The sequence below is a fragment of the Tenrec ecaudatus genome, chromosome 2, assembly GCF_050624435.1.
Source record: "Tenrec ecaudatus isolate mTenEca1 chromosome 2, mTenEca1.hap1, whole genome shotgun sequence".
Classification (NCBI taxonomy): domain Eukaryota; kingdom Metazoa; phylum Chordata; class Mammalia; order Afrosoricida; family Tenrecidae; genus Tenrec; species Tenrec ecaudatus.
Window position 1 is genome coordinate 186940637 of NC_134531.1, and position 17109 is coordinate 186957745.

The window sequence follows — 17109 nt, forward strand, 5'->3', positions numbered from 1 at the left end:
TGCAGGTGGAAGATGACGCTGTGTAAGGAAGTCCATAGGAGAACGGATGCATTTGAACAGTGGAGCTGGAGAAGAATGCTGAAAGTACCGTGGCTGCTGAAGGACGAACGGATCTGTCGTGGAAGAAGTGAGTACAACAAGAGTGCTCCTTAGAGGCAAAGATGACAAGACTTCATCTTCCATACTTTAGAGATGCTGTCAGGAGAGACCAGCCCCCGGAGAAGGACCTCGTGTTTGCTCAAGTGGAGGGGCAGTGAACAAGAGGAAGGCCTCAAGGAGATGGACGGACACATGGCTGCCGCAATGGGGACAGGCACGGGAGCATTGTGAGGACAGCCCAGGACCCTGCGGTGTTTTGTTCTGTTGTGCACGGGGTCGCTGTGGGTCACAGCCAGCCCGAGGGAGCCTAGCAACAATAACGTGTATAAAGAAGTCCCTAGGTGGCTGTATTAGGCAGGGTTCTCAAGAGAAACAAACCCAGGACACTTATGAATATGTATACACTGTATATACTCCTATATAAGCCAAAATTTTCAGCACATTTTTAATGCAGTTTTTGTGGTAAAATTAGGTGCCTCGGCTGATATTTGGGTTGGCTTATATTGGAGTATATACGGTATATAGGTTTATACAGCACGAAGGATTATAACAGCTAATTAGTCCACACAGCTGTACAGAAGGTTCAATTCACTTCTGTGGAACAGTTAATACACTGGCAGCCCTTCATGTGGGCTGCCTGGTCCAAGGTCAAGGAAGAAGACAGCGGAGCCTTCCCTGGGGCCAGGCAAGCAGAGCCTGCCCACAGGCAGCAAGCAGCAGGGTGGGTCAGCAACAGTCAGTAGCTTGGGAGCTTAGTGAAGCAGGCCTGATGGAATATCGAATGCAAGCAATACAAGCTAACAGGATCCTCCAGCCTCAGGCTCAACGGGTGTACATACCAGCAGTGCTGGGAAACAGGTCTTCAAGGCGCCTCAAGCTCTAGTGACACAATCCCTGGGTCGGCTTGACCCACAGGTAGTGTAGCTCACAGGTGGAGGCAAAGAACTAGCTAAAGCAGCAGCATGCTCCAGCACTCTCTGATCACCAGAGAGCAAGAGAGAAGGGGGTGGGCCTTGCAGAGCCAGTTTTCTCTTTACTCTCTAATCAAACTGTGACCCGATTAATCCCACATGTTCCTATTGGCACAATAAACCTATCACAGTGGCACAAATGGTTAAATGCTGGGCTACTGACCAATGTTGGTGGATCAATCCAACCAAGGCACCTCAGAAGTAAGGACTGGCTGTCTGCTTCTAAGAGATCACTGTCCTGAAGACACGATGAAGCATATTTCTTCACTGCAAGCCTGGGGGCACCATGAGTCGGAATCAACTTGACAGTAACTAACAACAGTATATATATGAGAGGCTACTCAAGAAATAAGAATTTTCTTTTCCTTTCAAAGCTATGTCTTTCTTTCCTTGTTTTTTTTTTAACTAAACAACCTTCTCACCTTCAAAGTCATCTCCATGACACTTGCTACATTTGTCAACTCTGCGATTCCATTCTTGGAAACATTGCTCAAACTCATCTGTTTGGATGGCTGACAGCACCTCCCTTGTTTTTTCTTCACCTCTGCTCCGTCTAGTCAAATCACTGTCATGTCATGTCCCTATTCATTCGCGGAAACAAAAAGAAGTCTCATGGAACGAGGTCAGGTGCATCAGGTATGTGGGGCAAAAGAGAGGCAGGCTGGTTTTTGCCAAAAACTGGCGCACTGAGATGGCTGTGTGAGCAGGTGCATTGTGGTGGCCAAGCCAGTCCCCCATCTGCCACAGATCCGACCCTTTTTTGGCCACACACTGCTACACAATCTTTTCAGAACCTCTAAATAGGAAACTTGATTAAGTCTGACCTGGTGGAATGAACTACAAATGCACTATCTCCCTCACATCAAAAAAATAAATGACCATCGTTTTTTTGGGTACCCCCTCATATAATGGGGTGTATACAAACATGCACACATATCCATCTATATGACATAAAATACGTGGAAATGTGACACGTGTCTCAATAGTTAAAGCCATCAAGGAATGACAGATCATTTTGTGGTTGAAGCTAGGACGATGACTGTGTGTTTTGTTCACGTCAGCATTCTGACTTGTAGGGAGACATACTACAGTACACATGGCGGATCAGTGAGCGGTCTGGCGTCTGCTCTAAAGTAAAACGGGCGGCAAGGGGAGGCAGAGATGAAAGCGGGCAGGCCACGTATTGTCACGGTTGAAGCTGGGGGTTGCTCTCCAGTCCTCTCTTTGACATGTGTCTGAAAGTTAGCCTAGTCAAACAGGAGGCCTGCCTGCATCATGCTGGAGCCACGGCCACCAGGAGAGGCCAGCTCACGAGGTACCCACATGGGGCCCATGGGTGTTGCCTTGCTCGTGGCCACTAGCAAGTTGTATCGAAGTGGATCATAGGCCTTAAGGATGAGGTCTTAAAGTCCTCGGAGAGTAAGCGGAGGAATGAACTGAGTGTGCAGTTAAGGAAAATCCGATTCATTAAGTCAGCATTGTCGGGAGTGGACATCCAAGTCCAAGCCAGAGTCCACATTGTACGTGGCCACCTGGGGGGTCTGCAGCTGCCGCCTGTCCCGGCTCTGAGCCTGGCAGGACACACATACAAAGCACCTACTGCGTGCCGCACGCTGAGACCAGTGCTGTCTGAGGAGCTCACGTTCTGGCTTTGACCCCAAAGATGTGCATGGCGTGCTCAGTTCTTAGAAGACAGCACAGAATGACCCACGTCAACATGAGCATCCAGCTGTCTGTACATGCGAACACTAACCATACTTTTCAATAGATAAGCTGGAAGCCGCTCACTTCAATCCCACCCTGCTCCCACCCCACCACCACCCACCAGTCTATTTCCAACCTGGAGCCGTGGCATTTGGGGTACTCTGGGCTCCGGTTTCAATAGGATGTGAGCAGGACTTCAGGTGAAGTCGGGACATCTGTGAGATTCTGGCCCTCCTGAACTCAGGTGGAGCGGAGGAGTACTGGGGTCTTTGTGGATTCACTTTGGCTCCAGATGCTCAACGCTCTCTCCCAAACCCTGGCCTGTGAGCAGGAAGAGGCAGGGAGGCTCCAGCGAGCCTTCGGCAGTGGGTGTCTGCTCTGTTCCTGGCCTCACAGGAGAGGGGTCCAAGGACCCAGGCAGGCTCGTCTCTCACTAGTCAGACTCGAGCCCACGGGCTTCAACCTTTGCTGCCTTTTGCTCCATGGTCTCCAGACTGAGTTTAGAAAGCGGGGAGAGGGGTGCTTGAGCTGCTCCTAGTATCCCAGAAGGCTCACGAGCATTCCCAGCGTCCCTGGGTGATATCGGCAGCTACCAGCCAGCATTCTGTCAGCCTAGTGTTTCACTCCAGTGACTTCATGCTTATCAGAAGCTGATTCATCCCCCATTCATGCCTCTGTCCACTCATCCTCCCATCCGTCCATTCATTCAATAAGCATCTGCCACTATCCACTCCGTACCAGGCTCTGTGTGGGGCTCTGGGGACCACAGATGAACCTTCAGTGGCCTCCAATGCCAGTGGGGGTGGGGGAGGAGATAAGGCAATTGCAGTGGAAGGTGCGTCATGGTTACGTGGTTGCGCGTTGGACTGTGAACAACAAAGCCAGCAGTTCAAAAGAGGAGACTTTCTACTCCCGTAAAGAGGCACAGTCTCAGAAATCCACAGGGGCATTTCTACGCTGCCCTCTAGGGTCACTGTGAGTCAGCATCGATTCAACAGCAGTGAGTTTGGTTTGGGGCAGTGGAGGAAGCATCTGAGTGCTAACCGAAAGCTCAGCGGTTTGAACCCCAGGCCCTCCATGGAGAGAAAGATGTGGCGGTCTGCTGCTGTCCAGTCCTGAAAGCCACGGGGCCATTCTACCCTGCCCTGCAGGGTCTCTCTGAGTTGGAACCCATTTTGCAGCACTAGTTAGTAGACAATAGAGGGAGAATGTAACTCTCATGAATGAAAAATGGAGAAAGACCTTAGTTCTTTGTAGATACAGGTTTTCTGGTAAGTTGACTCATTCTTGTGAAAACTTAAAACCCAGTTTGTTTGTAAAGTAAAAAAAATTTTCCCCAACAACTCCAGAGGATGCATAATTAAAAGTCATCATCCTCAAAGCATGCTCTCCTCCCTAGAGGCTCACTGAATAGCTCCTTGGGGGTCTTGCTTGATGTTTTATGAGGAGAGTCGCCCCTTGCCCCTGGTACAAGGAAACCTGTTATCTTCCCTGTGCCGTGACGGGGCTCTGCCATGACCTCCCAGAGATTGTCTTCTCTCAGCACCCATTCTGTAAGGGGTTCAGACGTTCGGCTATGTCCAGAATGCTAAATCCTACCTGGTTTAGGAGGGAGGACCCTGGCCATTCCCAATACCAGAGGGGAGACCATGTGAAAAGTGGAGAGGGGGTCCCCAGAAAGCACCCCACCTTCATCTTGCATATTCTTCCCACAGCCCTCGCCTCCCACGACTACATCCTGAAGATCGTGCCCACGGTGTACGAAGACAAGAGCAGCAAGCAGTGGTACTCTTACCAGTACACCGTGGCTAACAAGGTATGTGGGGCCATGGGTGGGCCCAGCTGTGTGCGAGCACGCCCTCTGCTGGCAGAGAGCAGGGTGACAAGTGGCTAACTGCATTTCCTTCCCTGGCTGCTGTGGCCAGGCTGCCCCTGGGGAAAGATGGAAGGCCCAGCCTCCTGCCCTCAAGTGGTCTCAGAGTCAGAGGTGCCGGTGGGGGAAATCTAACCGAGAGACAGAAAGTATCCCAAGCATCTAAGGGTTGTGTCTCCACACCCTGCACCTGGTCTCCGTCCCCCACACTTGGAACCTGTTTCCTCAAGTCCCTTGGAGCTGCCCCAGCACTCAGGTGCAAGTACTGTATAGAAACTCCGAGGACCTGGAAATCCCACCATCCCACCTGGATAGCCTTCGATTGCATGGCTGTTAATGGGAATACCCAGGAACTCCCACTCAGCCTCTGGAAGGAGCTGGCAGCGCCCCCTGGACAGCAGAGTATGGCCAGAGCCAGTGGAATGGGGTATCCCCACAGAGTCTGACATCCTGGAAGATACGCTGCCTGTGGGACATGAATCTCCAGTCCCCACTCGCCCCTGACAGATGTCACTGTCCACCACTGCCACAGAACTCTCTTTTTCTTCTTAATTAGAAAGCAAGAGGCAGCCCCATCGTTTATTGAGTCCTTACTATGGGCTAGGCCTTATGCTCAGCTCTTTGTCCAGCAACGTTTAGAATTGTGGGGACAAGCCTCAGATGGATGGAGGCTGCACTGTCCTCATTTTACACACTAGGCCACCAAGGGACAGAGGCGGGTGGAGAGCTACAAAGTAGCCAGTGGGGATGGGAAACCATTTGGGGGAACTCCAGAGCCTAGACTCTATTTTTAACTTTCTACTGTGAGTTATGGTGGGAGAAAGATGTAGAGTTCCAATCTCAGGAACCTACAGGGCAGTTCTACCCTGTCCTGTGCAGTTGCCAGGACTCCACATCGACTCAAGGGCTGTGAGACTGAGTTCTGAGTTGGAACCGGCTGGGTGGCAGTGGGTTGGGTTGACAGTTCGCAGATGCTTGATCACCCTGCCCTGCTCATTCTGAGCAAGAGGCCATTGAGTTGGCCAGTGTCGGGACCACTCTCCTTGGGGTTTTATGCCCCTCTCCCGGGAGCCACTTGGGTTAATGTCCCATGGGACTCTTCAGGGGAGCATTCCCTCGCTTATTCACTGTTTTTTGCAGCCTCAAGGGCTGCCAGCATGTGGTGGCTGGGAGACAGTGACTGATGGGTAAGCAGGAAGAAGATGGGCTCTGAGCCACACGGGACAAGTCACATAATCAACCTGGGCCTCAGTTTACTTATTTTTAGATGGGAATCTGACCCACCTCATAAAACTGTAGTCAAACGAGGCACTGTTTTCAAACTGACTGGTACCCACGGCTGCTGTTTCTCCTTATTTGTCTCTGTCCCTAAGCTCTGGGCTATCACCCAGACAGTCGGCCTGCCCCATCAGCAATCCCTGGAGAAAGCTGATCTTCTTTGCCCAAGGCTCCTTCCCCACAGCGTTGGCAAGAGCCCAGCAGCCAGAACAGCTTGCTCAGCTTCCTCTGTGCCTCTGGCCCCATCCTTCACCGGGATGTAACTGCGTACGCCAGGCCGGCGCCGCTCCAGCCAACAGTCAGCTCTCCAAGTCATCAGATACAGGGGGGTGGGGTAGCTCGCTGGTCCAGCTGGTCCAGGGAGAACAGCCCAGAGGAGTCCGCCCTGCAGACAGAGGTTCTGTGGGCCCTCATCCCAGTCCTCTAACCATGGTGCTGGGAGGGGTGGGGGGAGAACTGGCCCAAGGCACACTGTAAATCCAGCTCCTTGGCGTCCTGAGTGCGCGCTGGGCCAACTGAGGCACAGAGGGCTTATGTGACTTGCTCCAGTGTCACAGGGTAGTGGGAGTGCTGCCTCTGGCTCTCCGGTTCTGCTTTTGGGGGGATTGTGTTTTTAAGACGTTCACTCCCCACGCTGGCCTTGGTATGCATCTGACACATGTGTGCACATGCTCCTGCACACGTGCTCATGCACACACCCCTCGGAGAGTCTGCTGCCCACTGCTGAGGAGAGGCAGGCTTTGTTTCAGGCCCTCGGCACTTCTTGTCTCCGCATGTACACTCTTGCCAAGTTGTGTTTGCTGCCTCCTCCACCCCGTGACCCCTGCCACGGGAGACCAGGCATGGTCACCTGCCAGGCCCCCGGCAGCTACCACAGGGCGAACACAGGAAAGCTCCCGTGATAGGCGCTGAATGAATGAAGTTTGGATGGCCTGGGAGCTCTGCTGATGAATTGGTTGCATTGAACTGCTAACCCCGAGGTCAACAGTTCAAGCAGCTACCCTGCGGGAGAAAGAAGAGTTAGGGTCTGGGACACCCACAGGAGCAGTTCCCTGCTGTCCTGCAGGGTCTCTGTGAGTTGCATCCACTGCACGACTTACAGGGGATAGAAGGAATGTCCTCACTCCAACAGGGCTGCCCATAGTTTTTAGGGTCACTTTCCAGGCAGTGGGGGTGCCCGTTCAGAGGGTGGTGCCCGTTCAGAGGGCATTGATAAGAAGCTGGACCAATGAGGGCCCACCCCCTCCGTGGACATGTGGGGGGGGTTCCTAGGGTCACTGGGGGCGGGAGGTGGGGGGCCTCGTGGTCCGCCATACCCCTCCCCGTGAGACAGGGTGCCTCCTGATTCTCACACCCCTCTTTTGTCTTCCTCCCATCCCCGCACCCCAGGAGTACGTGGCCTACAGCCACACGGGCCGCATCATCCCCGCCATCTGGTTCCGCTACGACCTCAGCCCCATCACCGTCAAGTACACGGAGAGACGGCAGCCCCTGTACCGATTCATCACCACGGTGAGGGCGGCGAGGCCAGGCCCGCGGGCGACGGGCTGGGGCTGGGGCGGGGCTGCCAGGGCCCGGGGCTGCTCAGAAATGGGCACCGTCGCTTCCCCACGGATGACTCAGAGATGCTGTCCCGTGCGCAGGCCAGGTCATCCCTCGTGTCAGCGGGGCGCTGCCAGGCACCATCGGTCGTGCACCCTCTTTTCTCAGGCTTGTTTTTTTATCTGGATAGAAATTGTCCTTATAGCCAGGGTTTCTCTTTTGCAGTATAAACATTTTAACTCTTTTTCCTTTTCTTTCCGATATCTAATTTCCATTCGTAGCTGCCGTGTTGTCAGGGTTTGTTGCCGTCTGCGCTGCCCGCCGGCCCACTCTCTCTGTTGTGTGGCTCCTTTCGTTCCCGCTGGTTCCCTTCGTTCTTGTTGACAGTGCTCGCTACTGAGTCTGCTTGTCCCTGCACAGCGCCGGCTGGTGCCCATTTCCTTTTCATGGTTCCTATCCGTCTAAGCCGGTCGTTCTCAACCCGTGGGTTAGGAGCCCTTTGGGGATCGAAAGACCCTTTCACAGGGGTCACCCGATTCATAGCAGTAGCAAAATGACAGTGATGAAGTAGCAACGGAAATAATGTTAGGGTTGGGGGTCTCTGCGACATGAGGAACTGTATGAAAGGGTCGCGGCGTGAGGAAGGTTGAGAACCACTGCCCTAACCTCTCCGGCCTCCCCTTCTGAACACCCTTGGGTCAGAGTGCCCTCCCTCGTGGGCCAGGCGGTGAGCCAGGGTGGGTGGCTCCTCACGCCCTTGGAGACCAAGACCCGCTGGTGGATGGATAGAGCTTTGTGCCTCTGTACCTCTTCACCTGTCGGTCATGAGTCAGGGTCAAGGTTCTTCTTTCCCAATGTGATTTGGTAGGCCTTGGGCGGGGTTCTTGTACAGGAGAGACCCACAGCCCGCAGGAGCTGTTGAAGGGGGAGGCAGGCCTCGGGCCAGGGGCCCTGGTGGTATACAGTGCTTAAATCCTAAAAGGTCAGCAGTCTAAACCCACCAGTGCCTCTGTGGGAGAGAAAACCTAACAGTCTGCTTCAGGAAATAAGGTTACAACCTACAAAACCCGACGACCGGTCCTATGCTGTCCCGGACAGCCACTGTCAGTTGGAGTCTATTCAACACTACCCAACAAGCCGCAGGCGTGGTTGGACCCAGGCAGGGACGTTGTCAAGGGTGGTTCTGGTTCTTTCATTCTCAGATAGAACTCACTGGCAGAAGGCACCTGTTTAATCCCAGTCCTGGCTAGTGCTCTCATGGCTCTGGTCAGTCCCAGGCTCTCTGTGGTCAGGAGCATGGAGTGTCCCACGTGGCCGGGAGGACTAAGTCTTATGCCCCCTCAAGAACCAGCCCTACCCAGTCCACACGGATAGCGATTGTGAGGGTGGGGGTCTCTCAGGATCAGTCACTAGAAAGGGGAGCAGAGGGTGCTGGAAGGGCAGAGGTCAGGTGCCAGGACAAGGCTTCCATTTCTAACCTGTGGTGTAGGGGTGATCATCCCTACGCTGCCCACCTCACAGGGCCTGGGGCTCCAGTAGACCAGGAAAGGGCACCGCCTTATGCACATGTGGGTGCGAAGGGTGTCCCTAGTGAGGTGCTTGTTTATGAGCCAATGTAGGTCCTTTTGAGCACAGAGGCCTCTGGAGGCTTCCTCTTGACAGACGAGGATGGGAACAGTAAGCTGTCCAGCAGAGACTGGGCACAGAGACACCACCAGGCAACCAGAAAGGAATGAACTTCTGAGTTTAGGCACAAAGAACGCCTATACATAAAGCCACCCAAAAAGGTTGAGCAGTTTTCTAGAAAAGAAAGCAAAGGCCCAACCATGGGCAGAGGAGGAGAAAGCTCATGGGCAGTTCAGAGACGCCCAAGGTCGCCAGCAAGGGGAGGAAGGAGATTCAAAACAAGATACCCCCAGTTCCGGCCTCTCCAGCTATCAGGAACCAGAAACCCATGGGTATGGGCACTCAGGCATGCTACTGGCACATAGGAAAGTTGGCACACCACTTTGGAGGGAGATGCACAAGGCCCTGTGGCCCCTAAATTGGGGACTGAGTGAGGGAGTGATGCTACCCAAGGCCCACCCCAGCCCAACCCCCACCAAGAACAGCACTGTGTGTGTGGGAGCCCTCTGTGTTCGATTCCTGACCAATGCATCTCGTGTGTAGCCACCCGTCTGTCAGGTCTGCACGGTGTGGAGCAGGTTTCAGTGGAGGGCCCAGGTGGAAAAGATGAGTAAGAACAGCCTGGCTAAAAATAAAGGAAAGAAAAAACAGCCTGGCAGTCTCTCACACTCAGCCAGTGCCAACCTCATGGATCACAGTAGCTTGCTCCATGGTACACGGGGTGGCCCTGAGTCAGGGGCACACTCAGCAGTAAGAAGAAACACGGAGGCACCTCCTTGCCTCCCATAGTCTGTGGCAGGAAAATCCCCCCCCCCCACCCACTGCACTGTAGGGTTGAGGACAATCATTCACACACCCCTTCCCATTTGCCCCCTGTAAGCGAGGCAGCTGAGGCTTGGGCTGTTAAATCCCACTACAAGTGGCTGAGTAATGAAGTACTTGAAGTATTTGTCAAGCATTGGCTAGCCCTCACCACGTGCCAGGCTGTGTGCCCGACGCAGCGCTAGCTGAGCCAGACACAGGCGTACCCTCCAGGAGCACACACCTGCAGGGGATGGACGAGGGGGGCCGTGTCCTCTCTGGCAGGAGTGGTCCAAGAAGGAAGCCCTGAGACGGGTCCTGAGGGACAGAGGGTTGAGCAAAGTGGATTGTGGGTGCTAAGATGAAGAGTCCCTCCCCCCCCAAGAGCGTGGGGGTTCCCAGAGGCCACAGAGGAAAGACCTGTCCCATATCACCCAGGGGCTCTGTGCTTTCTTGACTCCTCCGGCCTTTGGCCACCAGCCCTTCTTCCAGCTCTGCCAGCCTCTGGTGTGTGGGCCCATGGGACCCAGGGCTGCGGGGAACCTGCCCTCCATCATGCAAACCAGGTGCCATGCTTTGATGCATGGCTGACCCCTGGGGGTCAGAGGAGAATAGGATTGTTAGTGGCTGGTTGTTCAGGAAATTGCCAGGCCTTTCTTCCAAGGCCCCCCTGGGTGGACACGAACTGCTGACCTATCTGTTAGCTGCTGAGACATTAACTGTTTGCATTGCTGCAGAAATCCCCTGTGCATGGTTATCTGAAGGCCCTGTCAACAGAGGGGTCAGCTGTTCTAGGCAGATGGCATCATTGTGGACCTTCTAAAGCCCCTGTCACAGGGCAGCAGATGTGGGGAAGATGCTGTCCTGGGCAGACGTCCACGTAGCACAGACACCCCTCCCTGGGAGCTCTCAGACGGTAGGTGGAGTTGGGGTGGAAGTGGTCACACCTGCTGTGGCTTGTCTTCCTCTCTGCAAAACCAAACACTTGTGTGTAAAGCCCTGGACACCCTCTCCCTCCACCCCCCATACACACACACACAGGCCTCTGAAAATAGGCTAGGATGCCGTCATATGGTGTCTTCAGGGACTGGGAGGCAGCTGCAGGTGGGCCTGGAATGAGGAGTGGGTGTGGCTGAGTGGGCTGGGGAGGGGGAGCCTGGTGGGAGAGGCATGTGGGGCCTCCAGCTGTATTTCAAAGTCTGGGGTGCGTGGCTCCCTCTGGGTTGTCTCCCCCCAGGGTCCAGCTGTCTGGGAAGGTCTTGTTTCTTCCTGGCCCAAGTAGCTGCTCCTCCAGGAGGTCCTGCCAGGCACCTCGCTGAGGCCCTGCTCTGCACTGCCCTTGGACATTCCTCACCAGTGAACCAAGCAGGTTGTGTTCAGCAACAGGCAGGTGGTCCCCTTAAGGGCGCCCCACCCCACCCCCACGCATACATTTGTCCCCTGACCCACCACTTGCCGAAACTGTTGTTTGGAGATTGTCTCCAAGTGAGCAGTGGTGACAGATTGGACGGCTTTGGAGGTGTCGGGTCTCCTACCTTGTGTGACTTGTTTTATTTTGGGGAAATGGCCTGAAGTCACAAAGTACCAAATTGGGCCAGTGTGCCTGTGAGAGGTCCTCCGCCTCACCCTCCAGAATTCACCCGACGGCGATGGCATGCTCCCCTGGGATCTCCGCTGAGCGGTCTCTGGAGGAGTTGTGTAGCTCAAGGTGATGGTCAGGGTCCTCAGTCAAGGCTCACCCTAAGGAGTCAGACCCTGCCCCCGCCTGCCTGCGTTACTGTCATTGTTAGTTGTTCACCAGGGAGCCCCCAGCCCGTGGCCCCAACCCCACACCCAACAGAACTAAAAGCTGCCTGGTACCATTGTGGTCCAGAGTGTTTTCCTTGGCTAATTTTCAGGTGGCCAGACTTTTCTTCCTAGTCTGCCTTCATCTGGAAACTCTGCTGTAAGGTGGTCAGCATCATAGCGACACGAAAGCCTCCACTGGCCGGTGGGTGGTGGCTGTCCATAAGGTGCACTGGCTGGGAATCGAATAGAGCCCCTCACCCTCACCTCTCCCCTTACCAGTGAAATCATCCCCTAAGCTTGAGACTGTCAACCTGAGCTCCCAGGCCTGGGTCACCTTGTCCCCAGTTTCCAGCATAGGGCCTGGCTTGGATGAGGGACAGCTGCTGGAATAGGTGAAAATATGGACAGTTCTTAAGCCCTAAAATGTACTGGGTACGTTGACAGCGAGCACCTTTACCCCTCCCAGCAGCCTCCGAGGTCAGTAGCATTGGCCTTGTTTTATGTGAGACAATGAGGTGTAGAGAGGGCAGTGACCCACCCAGGACCACACAGCTAACAAATGCATCCCGTGGCAGGCACTTGACCCCAGCCCTACCTCGGGAGCCTCCATCTCCCCAAAGAAGGACTTTGAAGGGTGCTCCAGCAACAGAGGCCAGAAGTCATGGGGCCCTGGAGGTCTTAGTCACGTAGTGCTGTTCTCTCAGACAGACCTCCAGCCTAAGGGCCCGCTCGCAGAGTTTGGGAGGCTAGCGGTCTGAATTCACGGCACCAGCTCTCGGGGACGGCTGACTTTCTCTGTCCACTCTGAGGAAAGGCCCTTGTCCCCTCAAGGTTTGTGGGACCTCTTTGCAGCTCCCCTGGTGTCTTGACATCAATCTCCCCTGGGTCTAGGAGGTTCTCAGCATCCAAAGGCTGCTCTCCGCTCCCAGCTCTTCTTTCATTCTCCTTTTAGCTCCTCTAAGAAAAAGGATGCAGGCCCACACTCCAGGGATCCGCCCTTCCATTGGCTCAGACCCTGACTCGTACAACTGATCACCTCATGTAACTGCCCAGCCACTTTGACTCGTACTTGGGGGCACACAGTTCAACCCATGACAGTAAAACACCAGGATCATTTGATCTATAGACTTCCATCACATCAGGAAGCACGCAGGCAAACCTGCATTATAAAATCATAACCACACACACGCACACACACACATTAAAAAGAAGTGCCAACCGTCTGTTCGAGGCTGGTTGGTAACAGTTTGCGGGTTTCCCCGCCCATATCCTATGACCTTTTTTGCTCATTTGTTTGGACAGCTGCAAACTTTTGCCCGAGACAAAAGGTAGTAGGTGCCACCATGGGGAGGGGGAAGGTGTGAGGAAACATGGTTATTAGCCGCTATTGGAGCCAGCATCCCCCTGATGGTGGCCCCCATGGACAACAGGAGGGAACACTGCCCGGCCCTGTGGCCTTCCCATGACCGGCTGTGGGTCAGGCCGTGGTGGGCCACAGGGTTCTCCTGGGCCAGTTTTTAGAAACAGGTTGCCAGGCCTCTTTTCCTAGTGGGTCTCGATGTGGGTGCTCCACTGAAACCTGTACTGGCGGGGCCAGCTCCTGTCCAGGGATCTAGAGAAGACGGGCTGAGAGGGACCTTCCGGTGTGGGTGAGCCAGGGTGTCCCGACAGAAAAGCAATAACCAGTTGCCAGCAAGTCAATCCCAACGCAGGACTGCCCACGTGTGTCTGAGCAGACCTGTGCGCCATAGGGTTTTCGAGCTGCTGTGTCTTCGGAAATAGATCACCAGGCCTTTCTTCTGAGGCACCTCTGCTTAGACTCAGCCACCAGTCTTTGATTAACATCTGAGCTTTTTAGCTTGCACCAGCCGGGGACTTCAGAACAAGCAGGCCCTTCGAAAGAGCCACACAGCCCTGAATTCTGGTCAGCCGGGCACATGTGGTCGACATGCGATCTTGAACAAGTTCATTCCCCTCTCTGAGCCTCTGTTTCCCTAGCTGTGAAATGGGCTCGCCACTTTTACCCACCTCCGCCTCATCTCCCCAGAAGTGGAGGAAGAAAAGGCCACCATCATAGGCCTGGCCCTTAGCAGGTGCTCGGTTCAGCTGGTGCTTGGTTTGGTTTTTCAGTGGTGCGGAGAACGGGTGCTTGTGGCTTATGGCCACGGTAAATGATTGGAGTGGACTCTGCTCACCCCGGCTCTAGGAGCTGGGGGTTCTGATCCCGACACCACCCTTCCCCTCGCGGACAAACCTTCCCAGGGGCCAGGCACCAGCATTCCTTCCAAGCCTGTGCCCCGCCCCCACCGTGGCACCACCCCGGCTGGTGCTCTCATCGCCGGCTCCAGCCTGTCTGCCGCGGGCCTCGGATGGGGCTCGCATGCATTATTTATTTCCTTGTACTGTGCCTTTTCCACAAGCTCTTAAAGCGATGCTGGAAAGAAGATCAACGCTTCCTGGGCACTTAGGGTCCGGCAGGCAGGCCGGTGGGGTCATCTCAGTCCCCACCGTGGGCCCCTTTTTACAGATGAGAGAAACTGAGGCCCAGAGAAACCAGCTGGCATCCCAGCCCCCACCTTCCCACCCCTTGAGTGTGGGTGCTGAGGAACAGTAAGGGGGGCAGGATGAACTGGCAAGGGGCTAAGAGCCAATGGGAGGACGGCATGGCTACACGGAGTTCCACTCGTGTCCTCTCTGCATCTTGAAGAATTAACTCCCCAAAACATGCCCACACACATTTTTGAAAAGGAGACGAGCTGACCTGCGGGCCTCGGCAGAAGGCCAATAACCTGGGGGAGGAAATCGCTGAGGAAGAGCAACGGCCTTTGTGATGGCCTCTGAAGAAGCGGAGGCCCCTGCCCCTCTCAGACCCCCTGGGCCTGCAGATCCCATTGTTGTGTTTTAATTTCTGCAGCCATGACTGCTGGCCACGTGGTGGCCCTCCCCAGCCCAGCAGCCCTGCTCCCTACCCCTTCCAGAGGACTGCTGCCCCAAGCCCTCCAGCTCATCCCCGCCTTGGGCCCTGACTAGCTGGGCGACACAAGAGCATGGCCTTGCTGGCAGGCCATGGGCACAGGCATTTGAGGTCTGTGTGTGACATGGCATTCTTGTTCAGTCCCCACACCATCTTGAGACACGGGGAGCTGTCAGACCAGGCTGTGCTGGACTCCAGAGCCCTCACTGTCTCGGCCCAAGACCACACAGACCTCCCTCCTGCCCCATCCTGAGCTCCCTTCTCCACAGCCATGCAGCTGCTGGCCAATGCCAGGAGTGTGAGTGTGGACTCCTCCCTTCCTGGGGGACTCCTCCCTTCATGAGCACACGTTCTCACTCATTCACTCGCTCCTTGACTTGTGAGACCACCACGGACTGAGCACTTCTTGGGCACCGGTTACTTCTGCTGTCACAGCCTTGGGCGGTCAGGAAAAAGAATTCAACAACAGGGTTCAGACAGCCTTGAAGGGGTACTAGGGGCTCCCCGACTGGCCAAAGAGCAGAAACAACCTCGGTGACCCTCGAGCACGCTGTGGAACCTTCTTTCCTCCCAGGGCCATTTGGATATTTACAATCTCATTCTCAGACCACATGAAATGATCCACTTACAATCTCACCTGCTGGATTTGGGCCCACATGTAATTCACTGGCCCCTGATGTGTTGGCTGGATCCGCTCCACCTGGGTGAGGTGGGTGTTAGCTGGCATGGAGGATGTCGAGGGCCTTGCTGGCCCGCAGACCCGCAGACCAGACGTTTCCCCTCCTCTGGCCGAGAGGGCTGTTTTTCATCATAGACCTTCCTTGGTGCTCACCCAAGGCACTGTCCTGTGTGGGTTTCAGCTGCCCCCTCTGTGGAATGGGTTGCTGGGTGACTCCCGGGGGCCCTTGGGGGCATGTTGGTCCTGTTCACAGAAGCAGTCTGCCAGTCCCCCATGCCTGGGAGAGAGGCCCTTGCAGTACAGAACAGATGCCCATCCCCAAACACATTCCCACGCACCCTACCTACCTAGTATGGAAAAGGGAGGGTGGACACTGAGACCCCAAGGCCTGGGGAGCACTCTCCTTTGGAGCTGGGTTTCCTGGGGAGTGTGGGTCTCTGAGAGGAAGGAGCTTGCAGATCTGAGCAACAGGGTGGAAGCCTACAGATCAGCCCAAAGACTAGGCCAGCTATCCTGTGCTAAGTGCAGCAAGCCAGTTCTTCAAGGCCGGAGCTAGTCAGTGCCGGCCATGCAGCAGACCGGAGCCTGCCCGCCAACCTCGCAGCACCGAGCTCTTCCGCTGCCCCAGGAAGAAGGGTCCCAGCGGCCCCCTGGCCCTCACCTGTGCCGGAGACCACCTGGACACTGTCCAGCAAGAAAGTCTTCTGCATGAAGAGCAACCAAGAAACAGGCACTGTCGTGCCTTTTCAACGCGTGGCAAGTCCACGTGTCCCAGCAGAACCGTGATTGATAGCTTTCCAACCGCCAGGTAGTCAGTGGCAAATGGACAGACTTTTCTTCGGAGACATCTCCGAATGGACTCAAACCGCCATCCGTGGGGTTGGCAGCGAAGTACATGAGCTAGTTACAGCACCCCTGGGCTCTCATGAGGGGTGGCCGGCCGGCCAGGGATCTGGCTTGCCTTAGCTTCATTCCCTTCCTCCAGTCTGCCCTTGAGCCCCACTCATACCCCCTCAGCCGTGTGAAGTGGGACTGGGTCATTCAGGCAAGAAATGGTCTCGGTGACAAGGCCACCTCTGCCCCAGCACCAGTGTAAGTGGTGAACCCAAGCTGTGCACGCGGCTGCGTTTGTTTCCCCGGGCCAGGCGATGCTGGGTTCGCAGGCTTTCCTGCATGAGCAGGGTGTGGTCGCCCTCTGAGGCGGGGTGGCAGGGCAACACAGTGGTCTCCCACACGTCAAATCCAGGGGGCAATGCAGCACTGGGAGCCCTCCCCACCCACCCCTGCCTTGCCTGTGCCGTGAGCATGTAGGGAATCCCTCTCAGGTTCAAGATGAACTCAGAGGGGGCCCTGGCAGCATTTTTCTTAGCTTTCAAAGGGCTTCCTGGAGTGTTCTAGAACGACTCTTCCCCAGTCCTCAGTGGACCAGGGTGCATCCGCTTCAGTCCATGCCCCACTTGTGGTGGGCCAGTCTGAAAACATCACTAGATCCTAACACAGGGGAGCCCACCGCAGGGCCGCCCCTCAGCTGTGAGTGAGACGGACGGAAACTCACGTTGGGACTTGGGGCCAATGGTTCAGCAGCGTCCATGTTCTGAAGGCCTCCGCCTTCCCACCCCCACCCCAGGCCGATGTTCTCTCTGTCCCTCAATGCTTGTGTTGTCCTCTCTGCTGTGGGCCAACCCCATGAAAGAAGGCTTCAGACCGGTGCCAGGTGTATGTGAGTCACAGGTTCTCAGGTTCCAAATAGTGTGTAGATGAATTCAGATGTGTG

The 17109-nt window shown here is 55.2% G+C and overlaps 1 protein-coding gene across 3 annotated transcripts in view; it reads left to right on the forward strand.

Moving 5' to 3' along the window:
* Positions 1-17109, forward strand: part of ERGIC1 (endoplasmic reticulum-golgi intermediate compartment 1) — a 128670-nt gene that overhangs the window by 104179 nt on the left and 7382 nt on the right. For all 3 annotated transcript variants that reach the window (XM_075541954.1, XM_075541953.1, XM_075541955.1), the window contains exons 8-9: positions 4490-4590; positions 7315-7437. In XM_075541954.1, coding sequence (XP_075398069.1) covers positions 4490-4590; positions 7315-7437 — 224 coding nt within the window. The remainder of the gene's footprint in view (positions 1-4489; positions 4591-7314; positions 7438-17109) is intronic.